The following is a 25,736-nucleotide window of genomic DNA, read 5'->3' as shown; positions in this document are numbered from 1 at the left end:
AACAGAGTAGTGAAAAAATAGTCAAAAGTTACAGCATGTCCCGTTAATAGACAAACTGGACACCCTTATCTGAATTATCTTAATAATATCATGGAGAATTAAAGCCATATCAGTTGGTTCTTTACACATATATAGTGATCTAAATTCTTTTTAAATTATTCTTCTCTGAAAGTACTGATTTAAAATCTACCAAATCTGCTATATTATATTATAAATGTACATTCTGAGGGATAATTTCATTCAGGTTGTAGCTCAACAGTCTGCTGTTGTCCAACATCATCTGTCATCTGTCATTGTTGTTATCATCAGCATTGGCATCAGTGTTCGCGGTGACTTTTTTCTCCTCGCGTACGGCATACGCATTAGTCTGCTAAAATTGCGTAATGGCTGGATTGAGTGCGTAATTTCACTTCCGCACTCGATTGATGAAAAAAACTGACAGCAAAATACAATGTGCCGTTGAATAAACCTACACTACATATTCGGATTGTACGATGTAACATTATTTTAATGAAAACAGTTTAACGAACAACTTGAACAATGTTGAAACGTAACAGCGAAGGGTATACATGCAACCGTCACAACACATCGGGCAACCCAAAAGTTAGAGTTATGGCAGCTTATCCAGACGGTTTCTGGACGTTTCGGCACCAAGTCGTTTCGGCCCAAGACGTTTCGGCCTTCCAATTTCAGGCCCCAAGTCCGAGTCGTTTCGGCACCGCAACCCAAGACGTTTTGACACCACTGAAGGCTACCTGTGGGAACTAGTGCTGGAGCGTAATGTTACAAATCAAAGTATTAAAAAGTATAGTGTCAACTAACATTCACATATATGCTTAATCTTTGTGAGAACATGGGAAGAGACCGTAAGAAAAAACTTCATATCATTTTCAAATCTGTGACACAAGTTTATCGATATCAATAGCCGCCGACACGGAAAAGTTTGAAAGCGGTGAGGAAACAGCACGGCAAAATTTTTACAAATGCAATAAAGTACTGGTCAGAACGCAAAGGTCACGCTTACGAATATGACGGATCAGTCAATTACTAAATAGTTTGAAAAAAAATCGAAACACAGATGCCGAAACGTCTTGTGGGCCGAACGACTTGGTGCCTGAACGACCAGTTACCATCCAGACATTTCTGCAGTGTTCAAAATTTATCGGGATTCCGACGAGCTCTACCAATGAATCATTTTTTTCACGGACTCGTAGAGCAAAGTTGAAAGAAATTAAAACAGATTTGTCTGCTTCGACGCCATGCTGCATGTGTGCTTGATCAAAATTTGGGAACTACGCGATGATCGTGCACGATTGGCATTTATATAATTTGTCGCAACATTTCTGTCAATCACTCACTTTCAGAAACTATCGCTCGCCTGAAAATTAGCAACGTAATTCATAGGCACAGCTGACATGATAACGTGCCTAACGTGATAACGTGTGGACTACGATGCCGATTTTTCAGACAACGCCCAGAGAATCCGAAACTTTCCACACAAAATGAGTGATTGACAGAAATGTGTTGCAACAAATTTCGTCTGGTTGTCGCCTAAGCTCAGTCGTGGGGAGTGCTTTCGGTGTTATCCTTTGCGTATAGAAAACGCATAATGATGAAAAAAATGCGTAGAGAGTCAATTTCAATGCGTAAATACGCACGATTTTTGCGTAAACGCGAACTCTGTACATACGTCAAATTTTCACATTCCAATCTTCTCAAGTTCTCCAAAAGAGCTGGTCCAATGCTATGAATAGGAAGATTCTTTTAATAGTCCGTGAGCCAGACCCCCAAATTGGTCGATTGGTACCATTTGGGTGGGCAAATTCCCCCATACATTTTCTGAAAGCCTGAAATCTGAACTTTCTGAAAATCTTTGGTGGACATGTCTCAGAAGTAGCTTTCTGTCTCAAAGTTGTTGTTATGGCAACCATACTAAAAATCTTAAAAGTTAAGAATACTATACAAAACTGACTATTTAGTGAACAGCAAAAGATATTTACATGATTTCATGACACATACTGGTACCTCACATTATGGCCTTTCAGTTGACCCCATGACCTTGAACATTCTGGGTCAAGGTCAATAGGTCATGCCCATAACATCTCAGAATTTCTGTAAAATCAAGCATTTTTCACAAATACTTTCTGCTACGTTTACATAACATATAATAGAAACTCAAAAACTTGCTCAACAATAGCCACAGATGTGTGCTCTTTGAAATTAGTATGTTTTGTATCAGGGATGATGTCGTTAGTGAGTAATTACCAAGGCAACCATATGTGTTTTTCAGTTATGCATGTAGCCTATGAGCCAGACCCCAAATTTTGTCAATTTGCTTCCATTTGACTCAAGTGGGGAACAAAGCCGCCTTTTAACCTGAAAATCTGAATTTTGAGAAAATCTCCATTGGACAGTTTGCTGAATACGCTTTCAGTGTAAATATTGTTGTAGTGGAATGAGCATTCAAAAGCATTAAAATTAAGCATACTATGTAAAATAGATTATCAAATACACGACAAAAGATATTTGATTGATTTAAGGATGCATATCAATAGTTCGCATTGCTTCTTAATTGACCCCATGACCTTTAGATTTGTAGGTCAAGGTCAATAGGCATTGCCTTCAGCAACTTAGAAATTGTTTGTGGGATTTTTTTGCAAATAGCTTTGCAACATTTTTACCAAACCAAAAGTACAAACATGAAAACCTAGTTAGCTATAAGAGCTAATGCGATCTCTTTAAAATACTACTGTTTTTTATCATATACCTTGTTGACAGGGCGGCAATCACCATAGCAACCATCAATGCATTTTCAGATACAGTAATAGAGCGACATTGGACATACCTTTGCACGTATATTAATGGTTATAAAATCATAACTTTTGTGTGCTAAGTACACAGCAATGTCAACTAAAGTCATATCGACAGTAAAAGAGGTCAAAAGGCAAATATACGTAAGTGAGTTTGATTGTTTAAAAACAAAATTTGGCAAAGTTTTATGTTTTTGTTTTCATGATTGAAGTAACATGTTCACTTATCAAAAATGAGTATCTGTGTCGGACCAACGTAGTTAGTGGGAGATGATTATAAGCTTGTCAACGAGTAGACAAGTAGTCTGATTCAAGAGATACCGATATACTATAACTTTTTTCCGGATTTCATGTTGAGCTACCCTGTATCTCCAGATAAATGCTTTTGGTTGTTATTTTCCATTGGGCGGAGCTTAGGTCACATGGGAAAAGCTTTAACAAGAGGCCTAGCAGCCGATAGACTTCTGCTGTTATGTATTGCTTAAAAATAAAAAAGGTCAGGTTTTGTTTGTAAATAAACTTTGTAATACTGATACATCTGCTTATGTTGATTTTAGGAACACTGAACAAGGACATCCTTGCAAATGCATGTATTACTATTATATAATAATGGGCTCTTGTTTTTCATCTCTACCATAAATATGCAAGTATCAGCAAAATTTGAAGAAACTGAAGTAATACCTAGGAACCTTTAAAGATAATTGTGAGAAAAGTGTGTTTTTCAAACAAAAACGCAAAAAGGCCCAAAAATTTCAAGTACGAAACTTTTCTTCTCAACTTGAATAAACCTCACTCAGGTTGTCCCTAGGAACCCATATAACACATTTCAAAGTTGATAAAAAGAAAGAAATGCCCCAAAATACAAATACGAAAATTTCACCATGATTTGAACAAATCTAACTGAACTCAGCCAGTTGCATACCAGTATTAAAAGCAATTAGACCAGCAGTTTCAGAGAATAAAACAATTGTTGATAGATGACGGATGACGACGGACAATCCACCTATCTGATATGCTCCACGTCACTGACAGCGGAGGTAAAAACTGCGTAACCACCTTAATTCCTGAAAAATGATCGCTGTGTCGTGAATATCTTGGTCCAGTTAGTTGCGCTGATTTAATGACTGTCGGTTCAATGTTACACATGTTGCTAAAGCAAGTAGAATTGCAACTTCAGTTCGCCTTTTTTGAATCTATCTATTCGCCTTTTGTTGAAAGTTTTGAATTTTGTCTAGGCATGTACAATACACATATCATGCGCATATAATATCCGAGTAATTAAGTAACAAAGAAATCATCAACATATAAAATAATTCAGCTTCATGCGATATTTCTCATAAAACTGGAAAAGTGAGTTGTGTAAGTAATAAAATCAAACATCTTGAAATTAAACTTCACTAGTACTCCAAGGGAGTACTATTCATTTGTTGTACATCCTATTGGTTTTGTGGTCATATACTCACTTATTTTTTCAGACATGGAAATTCACTTAACCTTTGGTGATTAAAATACAATTAGTCACCTCCTAAATAATCTTTAATTTAATATATATTTCAATAAAGTCAAAAAGATTGGTGGCATTTCTTTTTTCACGCAATATCATTGTCTCGATTGAGTTTGTGAAAAATTTGTTAAATCTATGTTTCAGAGGATGTTAATCAAAACAAGCGGGCGAAAAATGTGCAAATATTACGTCCACGTATCATTTAAGGTGCTATGACACACATCTTAATAAGCTCGGGAACTCAATTTTTGGAAAGGTTTGTTCAAAGCAACCAAAATTTGCAAATTTGAAACTGTATTACATATTGTATAATCTAGACCGCGGAGAAAAAGTGTTCCCAGGCTTGCCCCAGGCCAGCTCAGGCTCACATAGGCTTGCCTGGGTCTGCTACAAAAACCTTGATTTTACAGAATGCACAGTCTGAGCTTGTGTTTGATAGCTGGCATACCTTTACCAACATTACCTTGTCGTGATTGGCGACAGCAGCTGGAAAATTTGTCGTATCTTATGCTTCGTTGTTATAATATTCGACAAATATTCGATATAATGGCTAATATGAACACATCTTGTAAGACTGAAGGACAGCCAGGGGCGTAAACAAGTGACAAGATGGAGTTCAGTTCAGATACAGCGCTGTGATGGAGATACTTGTAGAGTTCAGTAATTTTTCCCCACATAAATGAAAATTGGTCAAGGAAAGCATATTGGTCAAGGAAAGAGCCGATACCGTGCAACAAAATATTTGAAAATGGAATTCGATTGTATGGTCGTAAATGTCCAGAGTCGTTCATTGCCGTCCACACGACGTTAGGTCGTTATCGTTCAGCTGCCAGTGAATCTGATTCCGCTGGAGCCATTCACGTCATTTCCAAACCCGTCGGGGATATGTTCCGACGAAGATTCGCCCAAGAAGAAAATATTTCCTTCCTTCGCTATATATGTCGTTTTACGTTTCTGCCAAGTTTTCTTTTAAAAAGTACGCCGAAGTTTTCTTTTTTTGTTCTTTAAATCGTATGGACAGGCATTATTTCTCATCTCAAAATAGTATATGTCCCAGGACAATAGTTAAAAAAACCAACCCTAGCTGTCTTTATTTTTTGGCACATTACTAACGCTAGGATTTTTTCCAGAATCTGAATAACAGAACTATTATTGTTCAGAGTTTTCCACTGACTTTTGACAGCTAGGGCGTGATATCTGGCCACATTTTAGGAAACAGAAAAATTTGTGTAGCCTGTCCATTTACCACTCAGGCTTCCGTTAGGAGATGAAGCCATGCAAGTGGTTCCGAAAGTTTATTTTTAATTTACTAAACAACAGACATCAAAACAGGTCCAATAATCATTATCATTCAAGGTAACTAAGAAATTTACCAGGTCCAAGGGATATATCAAAAAATGACAAAAGCGATGGGGTAATTTTGAACCACGAAATACTTTTGGTACCACTTGTCCAGAATGGGTACGCGTGCCCTGCCAGCTAGCTGCCCCCATCAAAATAGACCCAAAGCGACAAATCTAATACAACGTTACAGAAATTTGATAAATATCTGATAAACATTACGTCGATGCGCAGTTAGTTTGTTCAAGCGTTTGGTTGACAGTTGATGTCTTGATATCGATGATATAATGCGTTGATATGCAGTCAGCAACAGGCTGCCCTGGTTACATTGTCCGCTGGTTCCGTAAAATTAGATATTAAATGTCTAAACCTTCGCCAATTTCTACAGCTGAGTAGCATACACGCGCAGATCTAGATCGCTTAAATTTGATAATTTTCTCTTGATACATTTTCTTCAGCATTCCCTTGTCTTACTTGTTCGGTGTCGATTTTCATGATGAGCGTCCATTTTTAGTAATCCGCGTTAATAACCCGAGGAGCCCTATACATGTAATTATAGGAAATTCGTCGATCCGAAAACCACTGGCGCAACTGGGGCAGCAACGGGTTGTCTGATGAATCTGATTAAAATCAGATGTAGATACGCCGACGCCTATACGGTATTCTGCTGCTGTTACCTCACAGCACCAGAATACCGTTTAGACGTCTGATGACCTCTTTAAGGTGGTGTGGCATGAAAAAATGTGATTTTGGGCTATTTTCACCTTTTTTACATAAATCAGTACGTCATATACTACCACCTTGTGAGGATTGCCTTTACATGCATGCTTTGCGTGCAAACTATCAGACTGCTGTCTGGAAAGGAAGCCTTGCTTGTCATCCATATATACTAAATTTTCATGAAGGGCATGGTTGGGTTATTGAAGACCGTCGTTTGTCAATCAAATCGATAAGGGGCATACCAGGGTTGTTGGAGTTTGAGGCATGTAAATGTTCAAAATAGTGCAAATTTCCGCCATGTCAATGTCTGGTAAACGGAATAAGGTATACTCCGGTATATATAATCTCCTGACATATGGAAATATTGTTGAGTTTGAAGAACAGCTAGGTTACTGATGATGATGATGATGATGATGATGATGATGATGATGATGGAGAAGAAAATAATAATGAGGATCAATGTAAAGATTGTTACCTAGATATTACTACTTTCTTATGAAATGCTTTATAGTGTGTTAGTGGTGGTTGACTAATGTACGTAAGAATTACTGGTACTGTATTTTGATAAAACCCATGCCAGGGAAAACGTAGAGGATCATAGAAAGTCAACATAACATTGGTCGTTGGTCATTTGTAATTAGTAAATGACGATGAATGTTAATATGTTTGTTTTATTTAGTGCTATTTACTTTTGATCAAGCGATTCAAAACAGTAGTTTTATTATTAGCTCTATCAGACACATTTCATTTTGTTATCTTTCGTTGATATATTTACGGCTGATGTCCAGCAGCATTAAAAACTTATTTCTGACTGGTCTATTTCTTTGTTAGATCAGGTGCGGGCCACGCATATAAAGGCATAAGTACTGAGGCTCAGTACGTTGTTCAAATTGTCACATTAAGTTCAGATGTCATGTCACTAATGATTTTGCTTTTACGTAAACGTTCGAAAAAACATTAAAATGACACATGTTTGTTTACAGTAGTATGAAAATTCTGAAGATGTACATTATTGGCCAATACGTATAGTATAGCTAATAGCTGTAGGCTGTTAGCTAAATATAAGCTTGTTGATATTGCTTATCATTGATAATTATGATGTTTAATACAAACTGGTACCATAAAATACTCTTTCCGTGTAAAAACATACATGTAACACCATAGAAATCACCATTTTATTCTATGTTTAACCTTGTTCTTTCATTGACCTTGACCTTGGTTTGGGAAGAGCATCAGACAATGTGGTCAAATTTAATACCGGTAGAAGCACATGTATCGTTTGTAAAAGACGAGAGTGCATCTTTGCTGACAAGAGTGCACCTTGCTTTAAAATGTCAAAAAGTGCACAACAAAAGAGACACTATTTCTGTGCATAGCCACCTGAAATGTAAACTTTCAATGTTTTGAACTTTGACCTAATTTGGTCATGTACGCTTGACCTTGACTTTAAGGTCACATCTTGAGTGAAAGTTAGAATGTGTAACATATCCTATTTATGTTATCAATTTTGGTATGAACATTTTCATAAAGCAGGATATTCACTTTTGATACAATTGTACTTTCTAAATAATTCAGATGTTTGTTTCTATGGCAACGGTTTTCATCCATTACTAAGCTACCAAAACTTTTCAGAAAATTCAGAGTTTCAACTTTCAGAAATATATAAAGTGTGAGATTGCCCTCTGCTTGCCCCAAATAGTACCAATTGACCATAATTGGGGCCTGGCTCATAGAGTACATGTATAACTGAAAACACACAGATGGTTGCCTTGGTAATTACTCACTACCAACAACATCCCTGATACATAACATACTAATTTTCAAAGAGCACATATCTGTGGCTATGTCTGAACAAGTTTTTGAGTTTCTATCATATTTTATGTTAATGTAGCAGAAAAGTATTTATGAAAAATGCTCTATTTTATCGAAATTCTGAGATGTTATGGGCATGACCTATTGACCTTGACCCAGAATGTTCAAGGTCATGGGGTCATTTGAAAGGCCATGATGTGAGGTACCAGTGTCTGTCTTGAAATCAAGTAAATATCTTTTACCGTTCCCTAGAAAATCAGTTTTATCTAAAATTCTTAGCTTTTAAGATTGTAAGTATTGTTGCCATGACAACGACTTTTGAGACAGAAAGCTACTTCTGCGACCTGTCCACCAAAGATTTTCAGAAAGTTCAGATTTTGGGCTTTCAGAAATGTATGGTGGAATTGCCCACCCAAATGGTACCAATAACCTATCTGGCTCATGGACTATAAAGGGTGATCTTTGTGACTTTCAAAATGTGCATATTTGTAATTTGTTGGCAATTTTACCAATTTTTGGCCAAAAAGTGTTCTCCGAAAGCTATTGTCCAAAAGGTTATTATTTGAAATGTTTTATTGGGCGATCTAGGTTCAGATTTGTTGAAGCTTTTAATAGCATACGGTATTGCATGATTTTATTTTGGTGCAATTTTTCCAATTTTTGCTAAAACATATCCTTTTCAAAAAATGTTCATTCTTTGCTTTACAATTTGGTATGGAGGTTGCTAGGTGTCACCTTAAGCCAGGTTTGTTCAAATTATGGTGAAATTTGCATAAATATTTTGGGCAACTTTCCTGTTTTTTGTCAAAACGTCTTCTTTTCTGAAACTAATTGGTTTGAAAATACAGTAGATTTTTGATCTGATTGATACTCACAACGTACAGCACCCAGTCACCTAGCGAAGACATCACAGTCCAAAAACTGCTAGGCCAAATCACGACTCTTAAAAAATGTGGTTCAATAACCGAGCTAAGTTATTACAATAATTTTTACTGCAAACCTTCCACATGCTGTAGAGTTCATAAAGCACTCACACTCACATAATCCCATAGTATCACACATCGCACATCTTATCAACGCAATGAATAAATCACTTTACTGGGTGAAAGACTTAACAGCCTCGGGGACACTTCTGTCCATCAGCATAGCTCTCAACACTGGCTAGAAATACAGTAGATGTTCAATCGGATTTGAACCCACAATGTATGGCAACCAGTCACCTAGCGAAGACATCACATTTAAATCACCTGGCCAAATCCAACCCTTATAAATAATGGTTCATAACAGAGCTCAATTGTTACAACATTTTTGACTGGGCCTCCACATACTGTAGGGTTGAACTCGCACTCACATTCTCCCTATCACACATTGGACACAAACTGTATCAAAGCAATGAATACACTGCTTTACTGGAGGATAGACCTGCATCAGGTTTGTTCAAATTGTCGTGAAATTTGCATATTTGTAGTTTTGGGGCAATTTTTGTTCCCATTTGCCATACATGTATGGCAACTGGGAGATCATATGGTGGAAAAAAGTCTGTATGTGATATGTATGTCTGTATGTATGTATGAATGTAAGCATGTACCGGTATGTATGTATTGTATTGTGTGGAAGTATGGATGGAATGTATGAATGTCTGTTCATCCATATCAAAAACTCCCAAATCACTGCACGTGTTAGGTAGGCTGATTTTTGGTATACTTATGCTATATGCGGTGTAGATGTGCCATTGTTGAAATGAACCTGTCAGTCCCATAAATATGTAAATGAGGTAGAAAAAAAGGCAAAAATGGTCAAAAATCAAGAACTCAGTCCAATAATGTCGCTTATAGGTATGGTTTATTGATATATATCGTATAACTCTGTATTGAAATTCTGGCATGGAACGTCAAAAAGAATTTTTTACTCATGGCGAGAGCTTGCATCTGTGCCAACCCTGCTATATCACGAATATTATACCATGGCTCTTTTCAAGGCTTAACTAATCAGATTGGTGCATTTGCACCATCAATATTCTGGTATGGTATTCCTATATTATATCATACCAATATATTGATGGCACAAATACTGTGATCTGATTGGTCGAGATGCGAAAAGAACCACAGTATATTGGTGATATACCACGGCTGGCATAGGCGTGAGCTCTCAGCTTGAGCAGAAAGACGTTTATGACATTCAACGCCAGAATTTCAATATGCTGTTATGATATATTAACAATAAATCACACGCAGCGACGGTATACCACTGGATTTTGACCAGTTTACTTCATATATGCACTTGCTATCGCTCGTGCATACATGTCGTGAACTGGTCGAAATCGAGTGGTATACCATCGCTGGTTGTGCTTTATTGCTTAAATATCTATAATATCTCAATAGTAAAAATGGTCATAAAATATATTAAACATTTTATGATTCACCAAATCATAACATCTACTAGTATTACAATAAGCATTTATATGATTACCTAAAAAATACCAATACAATAATAGTAAATGACAACATCTAAAGGAAATAAAATTCAATTTGCTATATCTGTTTAAAAGAATCTGAAAAAATCGATTGCATTACAAATTCAGAAAACAGTCCTAACAAAAGCCTCAGCAAGTAACTTTTCTATGACTTCTTAACAGTTGATATCAATTCATGTGTCGTGCAGTGCATGTTTTCTTTTAATTCTTGTGAACTGGACACTTTTTAAAGTCTTTGAAAACGCTTTCCAGTAGTTTTGACAAGCTTCTCTTTGCAAGTCGTAAAATTTAGACACAACACAGTAGTTTCCCCAAAGTGTAAACTTGTGGTTGCCATAAGGTGCAAGTCCAGTGGTGGGATTACAATAGGTTACGGTACATATGATTTGACTCCACGGCCTTGCATAGTAGCATTTGCATAAGGCCCCTACCAGTAAGCCTTATTTCAGTCAGGTTGTTGTGAAATCAGTATCCCTGTTTCTCTCAGTATCTATTCAACACATTTAGCTCCTTAATTTGTTATTAGGCAGTATATGTTTGATGGTCCTGCAGCTGAATTATAATACAGATTATGCTTATGTGCTTCAGTCACTTTTCTGAAGAGTCAAATATTGTAAGGTTATTCCCAAAATACCAGGATTTATGTCCGAGTACATCGTGTAGCGGAGGTACCGAAGCGTACGATGTACGAGGACATAAATCCCGGTATTTTGTGAATAACCTTATTATTATACACCTTTTTTAGTCCAATTTTACCTCGAAAAAGTCAAAATTAAAGCTTTTTTAGGATGCCCGTCCCGCACTGCACTGAGCGATCGCGAGCAAACTGAGAACGCGTTCAGCGCGTCCGCTAAGCGCACAGAACGAAATTTCAAACCCGCGCAGCGCAGTGTACGTGATAGAAATTGTAGGTCAGCAGCATAATTTCACTCAAATTCACAGGTTTTGATTCACACTTCTAACCTTGTGAAGTACTGAATGCTAAGAAGTATATATTTCGGGAAAAATGGAAAATTGTATCTTCCTTTTTCCCGTGTTGACGTGAAGGTGTTTTGAGGTCAAAGGTCAAATAGCGTCCAATAACACCTAAAGTTATTGTACTCCGCGTCAAAGTTATTGGACAAAGTTATCTGTAAGACCAGCAGATCCATGTTGGTTTTGGAGACTGCCCTAATACCTAGTGTGTTTTGCTCATCTACATTTTTACAATAGGGACCCTAAAGATGTTCAAGTCAATGAAGTTGACCATTATACCAATCCTTTTAATATAAAGATATGATCCAAAACACTGTTAAATGTAAACTTTGCAAACTTTTTTTTTGATGTAATGCAGATAATGTAATTGAGGATGAAGAAACTGTGAATGACACGATAGAAGTTACTGGATTACACAAAACAAAAAACAATCTGGAAGTTCTTCAGCTTTACTTTGAAAGTAAAAGATCTGGAGGAGGTCCTGTGAAAAACATTGAAGAATTGGATAAAGGGAAGAAGCTGCAAATCACATTTGAATCTGCTGAAGGTATTCAAACTTTTATTGCTGGCGCAAATAAACTTGGAACACTGAAGTCCCTATATACATAGGAAAACCGCTGGGCATGGGAATATCCCTTTATCGCCAAGTAATCAGCCAACAGCGGTATCGCTAGTGCATTGGATCATCTTACACTTTGTTTATCAAAACACTGCGGGGTGCCCATGCTGTGTCTCTTAGACAAAACGCCTTAGCAGAGGCCGTTCATTTTGCGTGAACGATGGTAGAGAATTGACGTTTTGAGTAAAGTTAGGGGCAACATCAAAAGTTCAATATAATAAATCTAACTTAATTGCTTAAGTTTGGCCTCAGACCCCCCACCCCCCCCTTCTAACTTAACTGACCTAAAATTGAAAAACATTGCGGACTCATACCCTGTACTAATTCTTTCAAACGACATACCAATGTACCATTGAATTAAATAAAAATTGAAAACCATTATAAAGTAACAAAAATACAGGTGACTGGATCGGTTTTAGCGTACAAAAATCAGCCTTGAAATCGTAAAATTTGCCATAAAGACGTTAAATCGTTTTTGACTGCACAGAAATTAATTTGGCCAAAAACCCCCCACCCCCAAACTTAAGCAATTAAGTTTTTTTCAAACATCGATCTTTTGACGTCGCCCCTTACGTTGGTAAATTTCAATGACCAGGGAACCTACATCTGATTTTAGTCATATTGGCCCGAAACCAACTCGCCCGTTGTTTGAGATTACACGTTCGTTTGTACCGCGTTCTTTGTGTTAAAATTCACATCCCCCTGTCGATTTAGTCTGTAAATATTAATTATGGATGGTATAATCGAGACTGTCTATGATTTTATCAGTTGGAACAAAAATATTTCGATAGATTGACTAACACAACCCAAATTTTAAGCATTTTTCTTCAACTTTAAAAATAAGTCATCGCCTGGACATCGCCGTTTTCGTTGAAAATGCTCCATTTGGCATTAGTCGAATATGAACGCTCAGGTTTACCTTGGCCGTGTACTGCCTGAGAGATAGCTACTTCTTTAGCTATTTTTTTCAGTTTCGGTAAAGATATCGCCAACTATTCCTTTCAGTGCACAGTGCAAGTCTGTTTACGTTTGCAGGAAAAATATATCGTTGGCTCGCCCAACAAATTGAATTCGGGCGAGTTGGTATCGGGAATCTGGGTGGTTTGAAAAGGTACCCGTTTTGAAGCAAAATGTAGGTTATCAACATCATTGATGATATGCCTTTTTTCTCACCGTGTTGTCTCATTTCTCTGTAATTTTTTGGTGATAGCGATTTGAAAATAGTAATTTCTTGTCCGCTGATCGTGGTGATTTGATGTAGCTCTCAGAATTCGAAGTACGAAACGTCGACGTCACTGGCTAGGCTGCGGGCCATGCCGCGGGAGATCAGAAAATACATTTTCAAACTTTGGGTCAAACTAAGTTTACGTTCTCGATCGGATAACGTTGAGGTCAAAAAACAAACTTTGCCATAGCGATTAAAATCTGCAGCATTTCAGCATTCTTTGCAATTCAGATGATATGATTGAAACATTTTTATTTAGCCTGTCCTTTTTCATCGTACGTTTCTTGAGAATAGTATGTAGGCCTACCACTTCAATCGGATACCCCTATGAATAATGATATCATCTGTATGACGCACGCAAATAAATGTGATTGAACTATGACTTTCTTGTGTCATGTCAAGGCCGAGACTCGGACACGGTTTACGTCGCCTTTGCCTCTGAGGAGAGGTTTTCAGAAACAAAGCCGAGAAAAGGTCTAGCTTTATCTACGGTTTACTTTATTCTTCAAAATCACGAAAGCCGTCGATGGCGACCGTAGAGGTTATGGCCGACAGTTGGATGCTTGTAACAGAGATTCCCCGCCACGCCACGCCGTGCGCCAGCAGCAACAAGTCGGACCATCCACGCTCGCGCTTTATTTCAACTTGATAATCAGCTGATACACTGAAATTCTCCGAAAACCGAAACCTTGCCAGTATTAGTTCTCACAGAATTTCGCTACGACATGTCGGATAAAAAAACGTCAAAGCCAGGAAGTTTTACCTAGCAACTCGCATCGGTGCACGGCCGATAACGTACCGGTACCATTGGTTATTTTCACAACCGTCTATTCCTCACTTAGAATACACATCTACTTTACACCCCGGGACTTTACACCGGTCGACAAACCATAGATCCTCGAGAAACGAGGGTCTATGGACAAACCGGTTTCTTCGAAACGAAATTAGAAATTTAGCGACTTTGAATTTCACTCAAGGAAACACTGTCGCTTTGAATGGAAATTGTCGAAGTACATGCTCAAGATATTACATCGCTCGATGGGTGTAAAACGTGAATAAAGGTCCATGTACAACATATAAGAAAGAGACGCACATTTTAAACCTCAACGTAAGCTGATCACTTTATAAAAATGAAAGTTAAAAATACAGATTTAACCACAATGCCGGGCGTAATTTACAATTTTTGTGAGATAGTGGAAATGACGGCATTTATGATGACACGCCTGCACAACGAAACGAAGCCAAACGATAGCGAGCTCCATGACAACACCTACCGTTTTCTCACCTGCACTCTTTCTTCATTTTGAGGGAAAGTCTGTCAAAACGGTTGCTTCAACACGGTTCCCTGCTCATTTAAATTTACCCAAGTTACTTTACTCAAAACGTCAATCCTTTCTTGTACCATCGTTCACGCAAATTGAACGGCCTCTGCTATGGTTTTTTGTCTATGAGACACAGTATGGGCACCCCGCAGTGATTTCGATAAACAAACTGTAAGATGATCTAACTCACTAGCGATACCGCTTTGGCTAATCACTGGGCGATATAGGGATATCGCCAGCGGTTTTCCTGTGTATATAGGGACTTCGGTGTTCCAAGTTTATTTGCGCCAGCAATAAGTAATGTGGGAGGAAATCTCGCGAGATTCCACGCTATTCTGCTTCCTAAAAACTTGTGGCGAATCAGCGTTCAGCATAGTGCGCGAGAATTCTACACAGAATTTCGGCCAATCATCTTCGGTCGCTCAGCAACGTTCTATTCGCTATAGTGAACACAGAACACAACAATTGCAGTAGACACGTCTTCTCAGTGACTGTGTATTTCTGTGCTGAATTATCTCGCTGCATTGCAGAATTGTTGTACAAAATATAAACAGCTTTGCAAATTTCAAACTATTCATACTATTCTCAAGAAACGTACGATGAAAAAGGACAGGCTAAATAAAAATGTTTCAATCATATCATCAATTGCAAAGAACACTGAAATGCTGCAGATTTTAATCGCTATGGCAAAGTTTGTTTTTTGACCTCAACGTTATCCGATTGAGAACGTAAACTTAGTTTGACCCAAAGTTTGAAAATCCTAACAAAGCCTTATTGAATTGTTACATGAAATTGCAGCCAATAAAATTATGTTTTGTCTAGCATGGTTACCGTTTCAGCCAGTGTCGTGACACTTTTAACAGTGTCAACTAATGACAGGTTAAAGCAGCTTACCCTTTAGTTGTAACCTTATTGCCAGAGATTTCCAGAGCCACCATATAGTTTGAGTGATGGGAAATTCCGGCAAGATCCTGTTTATGCATGTATGTTCACAGTATATTTGGTTCAGCAATTTGACATCGAGGTAGTCAGAGGATTAATGACTGAGCCATATTACCTTAGACACTGGAGGGTCTATGGCCACAGCACTTGGAATGGTATTACAAGGGACTTCATGTCCATCATGGATTTCACTTATGACGCATAGTATGTGGAATAGCTGTAAAGCTGAATATAGAATCTGTGTATGCTACTCTATAATAGACGGTGCTTTTACATTACAGTTATACCCAGAGTCTTGGAACGTTCTCACAAATGTCAAGGTGTACAACTGACAGTCACTCTTGCTCCAAAACAAAAGAAGAAACGCAAGCTCCCAAGAGATACAAAAGCTATCCTACTCAAAGGATTATCTGATGATACAAACAGAGAGACCATTGATCTGTATATGGAGAGCCGTACTGGTATTGAAGAAGCTCCTTTGATTTTTTTTGGTGACAAACGTGGCATTGTGCTCTTGAAATATCCCAAAGCTATATCAGGTATTATTAGTTTTATAATGAGCAATATTCAAAACCTGAATTACAAATTTAACAGTTTTTATGTAAAAAATCATTGCATGTCTCAATCTTAAAAGGACATGTACTTTCACTTAATATATGTTGATTTTATGTTAATGTAGGCATTTATATCCCAGGTTTTTAATTTTCTCATTGCAGCATCAATTCCTTTAAAAAATTTACTGCAGTCTAGGTATATCCAGTTACGTATAACAACAGTGTTAGTGAGCATTTTACTTGATGTGTAGTTGTGCAAATAAATGGTTTGTCACTTCTCTTGATTTCTAGATTTTGAAAGTGTTGTCCACAAAGTTTCAAAGAAAAGACTGAACAAAGTGAAAATATCAGCAGAGCCAGTGTACCTGACTGACAGCATACTTGCTCATAATGTACCTCCAAATGTAACTGAAGGTGTAGTCACAATGTACTTTGAGAACTCGGCCAGAAGTGGCGGTGGTGACATTGACAGTGTCAGATTTAATAAAAGAAGTGTCTGGCAGTTGTGTCTTTTAGAGATTACAGAGGTAGGTGATGTAGATCTTGTTGACTGTTGTTAAATTACCAAGACAGATTTCAGTCATATTTTGCACTTGAACCCTTTGAGAAATGTGAGTTGATGTATCTAAATCATAATGCATTCAGTAACAGAAGCTGACACACAAGTTGTCGGTTGTAAGCACCACTTTAGATCTTTGTCATAAGAATTGGCAGTGTCATGGTGTTCCAGGTCTGAATTTTCATTCTACCCTTGCAGTGTTTTCTCCAGGTTTCTCACGAAAGTAGGGGAATATACGCTTTGCTTGAAAATTACAAGGGGGATGGAATGCGTTTGTATGAGTGATCTGGCTATATTATATGGTTAGACCATTATTCATTTGATGGCTTTGATGTTCATGGCACATGTGTTCCTAGAGATCAATTGTTCATTTTTGGGTCTTTAAGTATTTTACATACCATAATATTTTTACCCCTTGTTAGTCAAGTGTACTGATGTGGACATGCATGTACTGGATGTTCAGTTTGGCAAAAAACAGTTTGCCATTAGGTTAATAAATACTTGCTGGTAATGTGACAAAGGAAATGTACAGTGTGCATACCAAAACTAGTTATTGAACTGATAACAACACTAAGAGCTGGCTTTTGACTTTTGCTAGATAAAACATGGTTCATATTTATCTATTAACCACTTGTCAGAGATTGTGACATTCAAAGTCCAAAGTACCGGTACCACCTGGGGCCAATGTTAATACTTGTACACACTACATCCTTGAACTTATATCCTGACAGAGATAGACTAATTAAGATACAAAAGTTCCACTTCACATGGGGCTTTAAACATTCATCCATTGAATGTTTGTTTGAAACAACCCAAATCAAAACTAATTACAGTATTTATTACAATGTATCAGTTTATTGTTCAAAATTTTACACAAATGATTTTAAAATTGCTAATAAATTTATTATTGAAAGTATGATTCAATTATCTCTTTCTGCTTGCTGACATGCGATAGGTAATATGAACTAATTCTGAATCATCATTTCTCGTTTAATAAATGAGACGGGTGCAACCTAATGGTATGATGATGCCCTTGTTGCCTCAAATAAAAGTCACAAAATCCAATGCATAGGTTGCTCAAGTCAGTTGACTGACTAAGAAGTAGAACAGCCTTTGCACCTCCTACAAGAACTTCAATCAGGAATTTGATTTTGCGCATGTCACCCTGAATATATTGTCTGCAACATTCTGTAAATAAAGTCAATCTGTACAGTACCTTATTTAAAGTAGCTTGAGCTGTTGCAATCTCCATAAAATTGTTGCTATTTCCTTAGTTGTTGACAGAGTTCTGGAGAGAAATCACTACTTGAATAATATAAGACTGAATGTACAGCCATACCATGAATGCCTGGGTGTGAAAGCATTGACAGCTGTGATGAAGACACCGAGACATCTCTGTCACTTAGCAGTAGGCGATATACCAGCCAATCAATGGAAGGAGAGTTGTCCAGACAACAGAATCCATCTTCTGGGGATGTAGATCCTATTGGCAGGATGATACAAAGAATGAAGATTCAGTTTTAAGCCCTATTCTACTGACATGTGTGTATTTGTTTTGAAAGAAATAATTAGTTATTATAGGAAACGAGGTAGCAATGTTATTATTACGTTTATGGATGCTTCTAAAGCATTCGATCGAGTTAATCACTGGACACTCTTTAAAAAGCTGATCTCCAGAAATGTACCAATTCTTTTCGTAAGGTTTCTCCTTGTCTGGTACAGAACTCAGAATATTTTCATTCGTTGGGCCAATTGCCTATCTGACAGTTTTACAGTAGTCAATGGTGTTAAGCAGGGAGGAGTTTTATCTCCGAAGCTTTTCAATGTCTATGTTGATCATCTGAGTACAAGACTAGTTAATTCAAAAGTGGGATGTAACATAGGTGGTGTTTTCATAAATCACTTAATGTACGCTGATGATATCTGCTCGATCAGCACTTCTGTCGAGGGAACTCAAAAACTGGTTGACATATGTAGCCACTATGGCGGCCTGCATGACATTACTTTTAATACGAAGAAAACACAATGCATGTGTGTCATTTCAAAACGCACTCAGATTGTATACACTCCATCTGTTTATCTTAATGGTATGAAAATTACATTTGTAGCAAAGAAAAAGCATCTTGGGTATTTGGTGACGGACCAGTTTAGCGATAATGAAGACATTGAGCGTCAAAAGAGAGCATTATGTATCTGCAAATATGCTTTTGAGAAAATTTTCATTATGTTCATTGAATGTAAAGTGTAACCTTTTCAAAGTATATTGTTACCAATTATATGGTGGTAATCTGTGGGTTAATTATACTGCTGGTGTCTTGAAAAAAGTGAAAGTTGGTTACAATAATGCAGCTCGCATTTTTCTTGGCTATGAGAGACGCAGTAGTGCAAGCTCTATGTTTGTTTCTAGATAGGATTGATAGTTTTGATGCTCTTTTACGAAAGCAAATGTATAGTCTGATGAAAAGAATATCTTACAGTGAAATACAATTGTAAGAATGGTCAATGATGTACTGTTTTACAGTTCTGACTTGCGTAACCTGTGGAGAAAGTCGATCTTTCATGGTTAGTGAATGAATTATTATATGGATAGTTATATATCCAACACCATTTTTTTTTGTATCACAGTTTCTGTATTTCCTTTGTGTAATTTATATGGACTAATGTTGTCCGAAATAAACAAAATAATAAAAAAAAGAAGAAGAAGAGAAAGCCCTCCGAGTTGCCAAGAGACAAAACATCAATGATCTTGAAGGATCTACCTGATGATACATCTGCAGATACTATTTTACTTTACATTGAACGTTGCACTCATATCGAGGAAGACCCTGAACTGATATTTGGTGAAGAACCTGGTACAGTGATGGTCAGATATGATGAAGATGTGAGGGTAATCTTCTTTTTACTTAAAATTTCTTCCACTTCATTATTAAATTATGATGCAACTATATATATAAGCTTAATGTCACAGTAATTTAGGTCTCATGTGTCGAGATGGGACAGACATTGTTTATCTGCTTCCCACTGTTTATACTGCATGATTTTTAGTCCCCACGGACACCGTCCGGGGGGACTTATAGGTTTGGTCATGTCCGTGCGTGCGTGCGTGCGTGCGTGCGTGCGTGCATCCGTCCGTTCACGCAGATATCTCAGAGATGCAGGGATGAGCGATTTCATTCAAACTTGGTACAAGGATTACTTCATATGTCATACAGATGCACATCGATTTGTTTTGTGATACAATCCAATATGGCCGCCAGGCGGCCATTTTATTACGATTTTTTCATGTACAGAGCCATAACTCAGACATGTTTCAACTGATTTTATTCAAAGTTGGTACAAGGACATTGACCAATGTCATAGATATGCACGTCGATTTGTTTTGTAATACGATCCAATATGGCCGCCAGGCGGCCATTTTATTACATTTTTTCATGTACAGAGCCATTACTCAGACATGTTTCAATTGATTTTATTCAAAGTTGGTACAAGGACATTGACCAATGTCATAGATATGCACGTTGATTTGTTTTGTAATATGATCCAATATGGCCGCCAGGCGGCCATTTTATTACAATTTTTTCATGTACAGAGCCATAACTCAGACATGTTTCAACCGATTTTATTCAAAGTTGGTACAAGGACATTGACCAATGTCATAGATATGCACGTTGATTTGTTTTGTAATATGATCCAATATGGCCGCCAGGCGGCCATTTTATTACAATTTTTTCATGTACAGAGCCATAACTCAGACATGTTTCAATTGATTTTATTCAAAGTTGGTAAAAGGACATTGACCAATGTCATAAATATACACATTGATGTGTTTTGTGATACGATCCAATATTACAATTTTTTCATGTACAGAGCCATAACTCAAGCATATCTCAACCGATTTTATTCAAAGTTGGTACAAGGACATTGACCAGTGTCATACCGGTAGATATGCACATCAATTTGTTTTGTGAAACTATCCAATATGGCTGCCATGCGGCCATTTTATTACAATTTTTCATGTACAAAGCCATAACTCAGACATGTTTCAACCGATTTTATTCAAAGTTGGTACAAGGACATTGACCTGTCATACATATGTATGTCGATTTGTTTTGTGATACGATCCAATATGGCCGCTAGGCAGCCATTTTATTACGATGTTTTCATGTACAGAGCCATAATACTCATTAAGCGAATTTATTCAAAGTTGGTACAAGGAGATTGACTAATGTCATACATATGCATGTCAATTTGTTATATGATACGATCCAATATGGCTGCCGTGCGGCCATTTTGTTACGATTTTTTCATGTACAGAACCATAATACTCAGGCATATCTCAACCGATTTTATTCAAAGTTGGTACAAGGACATTAACCTATGTCATACATATGTAGGTCAATTTGTTTCATGATATGATCCAATATGGCTGCATGGCAGCCATTTCATTACAATTTTTCATGTCCTTAGCCAAAACTTGAGCACGTCTCAACTGATTTTATTCACCAATTTTATTCAAACTTTGTACAAGGACATTGACTTATGTCATGCATATGCACATTGATTTGTTTTGTGATACAATCCAATATGGCTGCCTTGTGGCCATTTTTCCCGATTTTTTCATGTCTGGAACCATAACTCAGACATGTATCAAGCGAATTTATTCAAAGTTGGTACAAGGACATTGATTTATTTATATGTATGTATGTGGATTGGTTTCACGAGATGGTCCAATATGGCCACATGGTAGCAATTTTGTTATGGTTGTTTCATGTCGAGAGCCATAACTCTGGCAAGTCTCAACTGATCTTATCCAAAGTTGGTACATGAACATTGACTTATGTCATACATATACTTGTTGATTTTTTAAACAGTAAGATCAAATATCGCTGCATGGCGGTGATTTTGTTACAGTTTTCTAATGTACAGAGCCATAACTCAGACATATTTCCACCAGTATCATTCAAAGTTGGTACAAGGACATCGACCTATTTCATACATATGCTCGTCAATTTGTTTCACGTCATGTAGCAGTAACATGTCAATTATTGAAGTTTCGTAAGTAGGCTAATATGTCAAGAAATACTACATCAAATTCATGAAACTTTGTGCAGATGTTAAGCTCACATTGCTTTAACATTGAAAAAGACATTATCAGTGTCATTTTAATAATTTGTAATTGCATAAGTAATGGACTTTCCTAATTAGAGTGATATAGCCACAAATTAATACAACGTCAAATTGATGAAACTTGATACAGATGTTGATCTCATAGTTTTGTAAATACTGCATCAAACTTTATGAAATATGGTACCAGTGATAATCTGTTAAGTGTTAGGATTGTATGCAAAAATGTTTTGCAACATCCTGTTGATTAATTCCTAGTTGACTCATTTTATGAACTTTAGGATGGTGCCTACATTGGTTTTATGTTTTCATCACCATGGAACTCATTCTTGGCCATTGAGCGCCATCTCTATCAAAGTATTTTTATCACAAACCTAATTAATGAAGAGGACTCTATCCTCTCTGAGGACATGTAATCAATGTACCCATTAACAAGTGGGGACTGTGTCATCAACGATGACTTGTTAGTCAAGGATTTTGAGAAGATCACTCATCGAATAAGTAAGAAAAAGCTCATGCAGCCATGCCAATGTGACTGTTCAGCCAGCCTATCACACTGATTGTGTACTGGTTGAAGATTTGCCCCCAAATGTTTCTGAAGACGGTCTAGCACTATACTTTGAAAGTGTGAAAAGAAGTGGAGGTGGAGAGGTGGATGATGTTGATCTTGATGAAGAGAGGAATTCTGCCAAAGTGTTCTTCAAAGACTACAGAGGTAAGATGCTGGTTAGATACATTGACCATGTAAAGTTTTGCCTGCTTTTATTTTGTGAACAAAACAAACTTTTGAAGTGTGTGAAGCTGCATTAATGACATACCATTTGTTCAAGCCTTAGTATTTATATGGATAAAGGAAGTCATCAATCGTTCAGGTTTTCAAAAAGTCAAACCTCAGTGATTTTTTGAAGATGTGAAAGATATAATTTCTGATGATGATATTCTCATGGCAATTTAGTTGATCATTATACAACACTTTTCTATAAATGATTCAAAAACAATGCAACTGTTTGTTTTTCTTATTAGTTGTAGAAAATGTACTTCATAAGACTCATGAGATCAACCAAAGACAAGTGACTGTTCAACCATTCTATGCAAATCTTGGTTACATGTTGTGCAGCAGTGAACTGGCTCCCAGAATTCCAAAACCTGTCATGGCTACAATCACAGTTTTAGAAGGTATCTGGTTGCGGGTCAAAAGTGAAGTTGGATCCTTGGTTAATGCTGGAGATTCTGTTGATTTGCAAATGGACCAAACGTCATCCACAATTCAAATCACTGGCAGAGCAGTAGATGTCACAAGACTCAAAGACAGGATCGAGGAGCGTATCAAAGACATTGAAGATGAAATTCAGAAAGCCAAACAGAGAATCACAGAAAATGTGGACATCAAAGACCCTTTCCAGATACAACAGCTCCAGATGTTCAGATTTTCAAAAGCTACATATGAACGTTTTCCTGGACTTCAAGTGAAAGTTGCATCGAAGTCTCAGAAAGTCATATTTGAGGGATTACCAACTGAGATCACAGAGGCAAAAGTTTACATGTATCAGACTCTGAACGGTCTACCTGTAAGAAAATTCAGACCAGCTTCTAGGAATGTGAAGGAATTTCTAAAAGACCGAGATGTTGCCAAGAAGATATATGAAACCTTTAAGGGAAGAAATTTCAGAGCTACGTACATGGTATCTGAAGAAGACGTCGTCTGTTCTTCTTCTACTGAAGATGACATGGAACAAGCTGTACAGATTTTACAGAACAGCATTGCAGAGCACTTTATTGATATCAAACCACAGTTCCAGCCTGCAATACAGAAAGAGGAATGGAAAGAATTAGTTGGTAGACTTGAAGACGAGGAAAAGGTCTTCATACTGCCCTCAGTGTCTGGTCAGAGAAATGCTGTTATAGTCGTAGGCTTCAAAACTAGCTTAAGACCAGTGGTTGATAAACTTACAAATTTCATCAAATTACACACAGCAGAGTTTCCCATTCGCTTCAAATCTCCTCAGACTAGCTATAATTTGGCCAGAAATCCTCGATATTAATAAGCTAAATTATGAATTTCATAAGTCAGGTCAATGACAAACTCATTCATATACTACAATTTGTGCAGGTTCTTGAGGATCAATTTCAAACCTGAATCTTTAACTTCCAACAAATTTCAAAATCTGTTTGTGTAAAATAGAAATTATAGAAGGAAAAAATGGTCATATTTTGATCGACTGCATTCTTTACACTTATGGACTTCTAAGGCACAACACCACAGAGACCATTGCCAAAGAGTACTGGTATTAGTTTGGAAATAATTACTTGGTAGACATGAAGAATTTGATTTAATTTACACAAGTCAACCTCTCAAACCCTGATTCTGAAACACGATGTCAATTGTATAATGTATGCAAACGACTCAGCTGTACACATTACCCATCACAACATGCAATTACAAAGATCTTATAGGTTGAAACTATTCACAGAGCATTTGTAATACATGAACATGGTACTGGTATAAATAGAACAAACTTCAACTTCTTGATGACAAAACTGAAGCATCTCATCTTTTTTTAAAACATTGCCTATGCTACAGGTCTTTCAGGTTGACTTTGAACAATATTGCATGTTTGTCTCACACATTTTCTTCTAAAGTACACACAGAATGAGTGGATAAGCCAGACATTAAAGTTGCCGACTCATTTATCATTGAGTAGAAAAACAAGAAAGTCCCTCAGGTCTTAGGAAAGACATATCCCTACTAAGAAGAACATATCAAGGGTCTTAGAGACTGATCACTTTTGTTGATTTGCATTTTTAATGCATGTTTGTAATTATGCAATTTACCTGTCACGTGATAGTTATGTAAACAATGGTGACACTGTTGTTACCAAAATGTTCCTCTATATATCTAGGCTTTCAGAAAATGTACTATTTACGGGGCTTCTGAACTTATTAACTACCAGAGAATTGTTAGATTATGTCTTGGAACCCTAAACAATTGCACATATTCAACATATACGGTACTGTTCACAATCAGACCTTACTGAGAAATTGGTTGAAATATTTTTATATTCAACTTGGTTGAAATATTTCTCCAAATTTAAGATTTATACTCAAATTTAAAGTTGCAATATGGATCAAAATTCTCGATTTTTTTTCGTAAAACTAAAGCAAATAGACCATACTACGTTGAAGTACTCTTCTTAGCTAAGCCTCCTACCAATCCCGGCACACAAATACGTTCATTTTGATGCGTTGCGGCTGCCTAGAAAAGCTGTTTTGTAAACAAACTTTCAAAACAAAAACATTGGCGTTTTCTGCTGTGCACGTGACAAGTACCATTAAGAGTGATGATGTCTCAATAGAGTGCACGTTGGAGGGGCAATGTTGACACGATGACAGAGCTTTACATACATAATGATAATTCATTGTAAATTTTGCGTTTGCCTAACTTTGGTAGCGTCACAATGTTTCAGAAATATTAAGGCTTATGATGAACAACGAAATAGATGCTTTGCGAAATCGCGAAATAAAGAAATTACAACATTTCCACAACCCCAAATTTTTTCTTCAATTAAATCTAGTATTTAATAATGTCCGAGACCGCAGCAGTTGGTTTACTGGGTTTAATGAACGGATTAGGTATGTAATGGAATATTTTGAAGTGACTTCAATCACGGTCGAACTACAAAGTGATACATGGCGAAATCATGGGCCGCCATGAAAATATCAGTATGAACACGTACTCCCACAGTCACTACAGTACCT

At 37.1% G+C, this 25,736-nt stretch overlaps 2 protein-coding genes across 3 annotated transcripts in view; both read left to right on the top strand.

Annotated features, from left to right (window-relative positions):
- Positions 1-19,526, top strand: part of LOC139120516 (uncharacterized) — a 41,259-nt gene extending 21,733 nt beyond the window's left edge. For both annotated transcript variants that reach the window (XR_011549110.1, XM_070684980.1), the window contains exons 3-6: positions 11,994-12,182; positions 16,025-16,282; positions 16,589-16,824; positions 18,131-19,526. Coding sequence is in view for 1 of the 2 variants with exons in the window: in XM_070684980.1 (XP_070541081.1) it covers positions 16,189-16,282; positions 16,589-16,824; positions 18,131-18,166 (366 nt within the window). In the remaining variant the exon portion in view is untranslated. The remainder of the gene's footprint in view (positions 1-11,993; positions 12,183-16,024; positions 16,283-16,588; positions 16,825-18,130) is intronic.
- Positions 19,527-22,090: 2,564 nt separating this feature from the next.
- Positions 22,091-25,492, top strand: LOC139120498 (uncharacterized). Its single transcript, XM_070684959.1, has 2 exons — positions 22,091-22,695; positions 23,004-25,492. Exon 2 carries the CDS (start codon positions 23,087-23,089, stop codon positions 24,020-24,022), a length of 936 nt encoding a protein of 311 aa, XP_070541060.1. The 5' UTR covers positions 22,091-22,695; positions 23,004-23,086; the 3' UTR covers positions 24,023-25,492.
- Positions 25,493-25,736: the final 244 nt, after the last annotated feature.

Source organism: Ptychodera flava, chromosome 20, assembly GCF_041260155.1.
Source record: "Ptychodera flava strain L36383 chromosome 20, AS_Pfla_20210202, whole genome shotgun sequence".
Lineage (NCBI taxonomy): Eukaryota > Metazoa > Hemichordata > Enteropneusta > Ptychoderidae > Ptychodera > Ptychodera flava.
The sequence above is the reverse complement of the archived record's forward strand: the minus strand, read 5'-3'. Positions and strand labels throughout refer to the sequence as shown.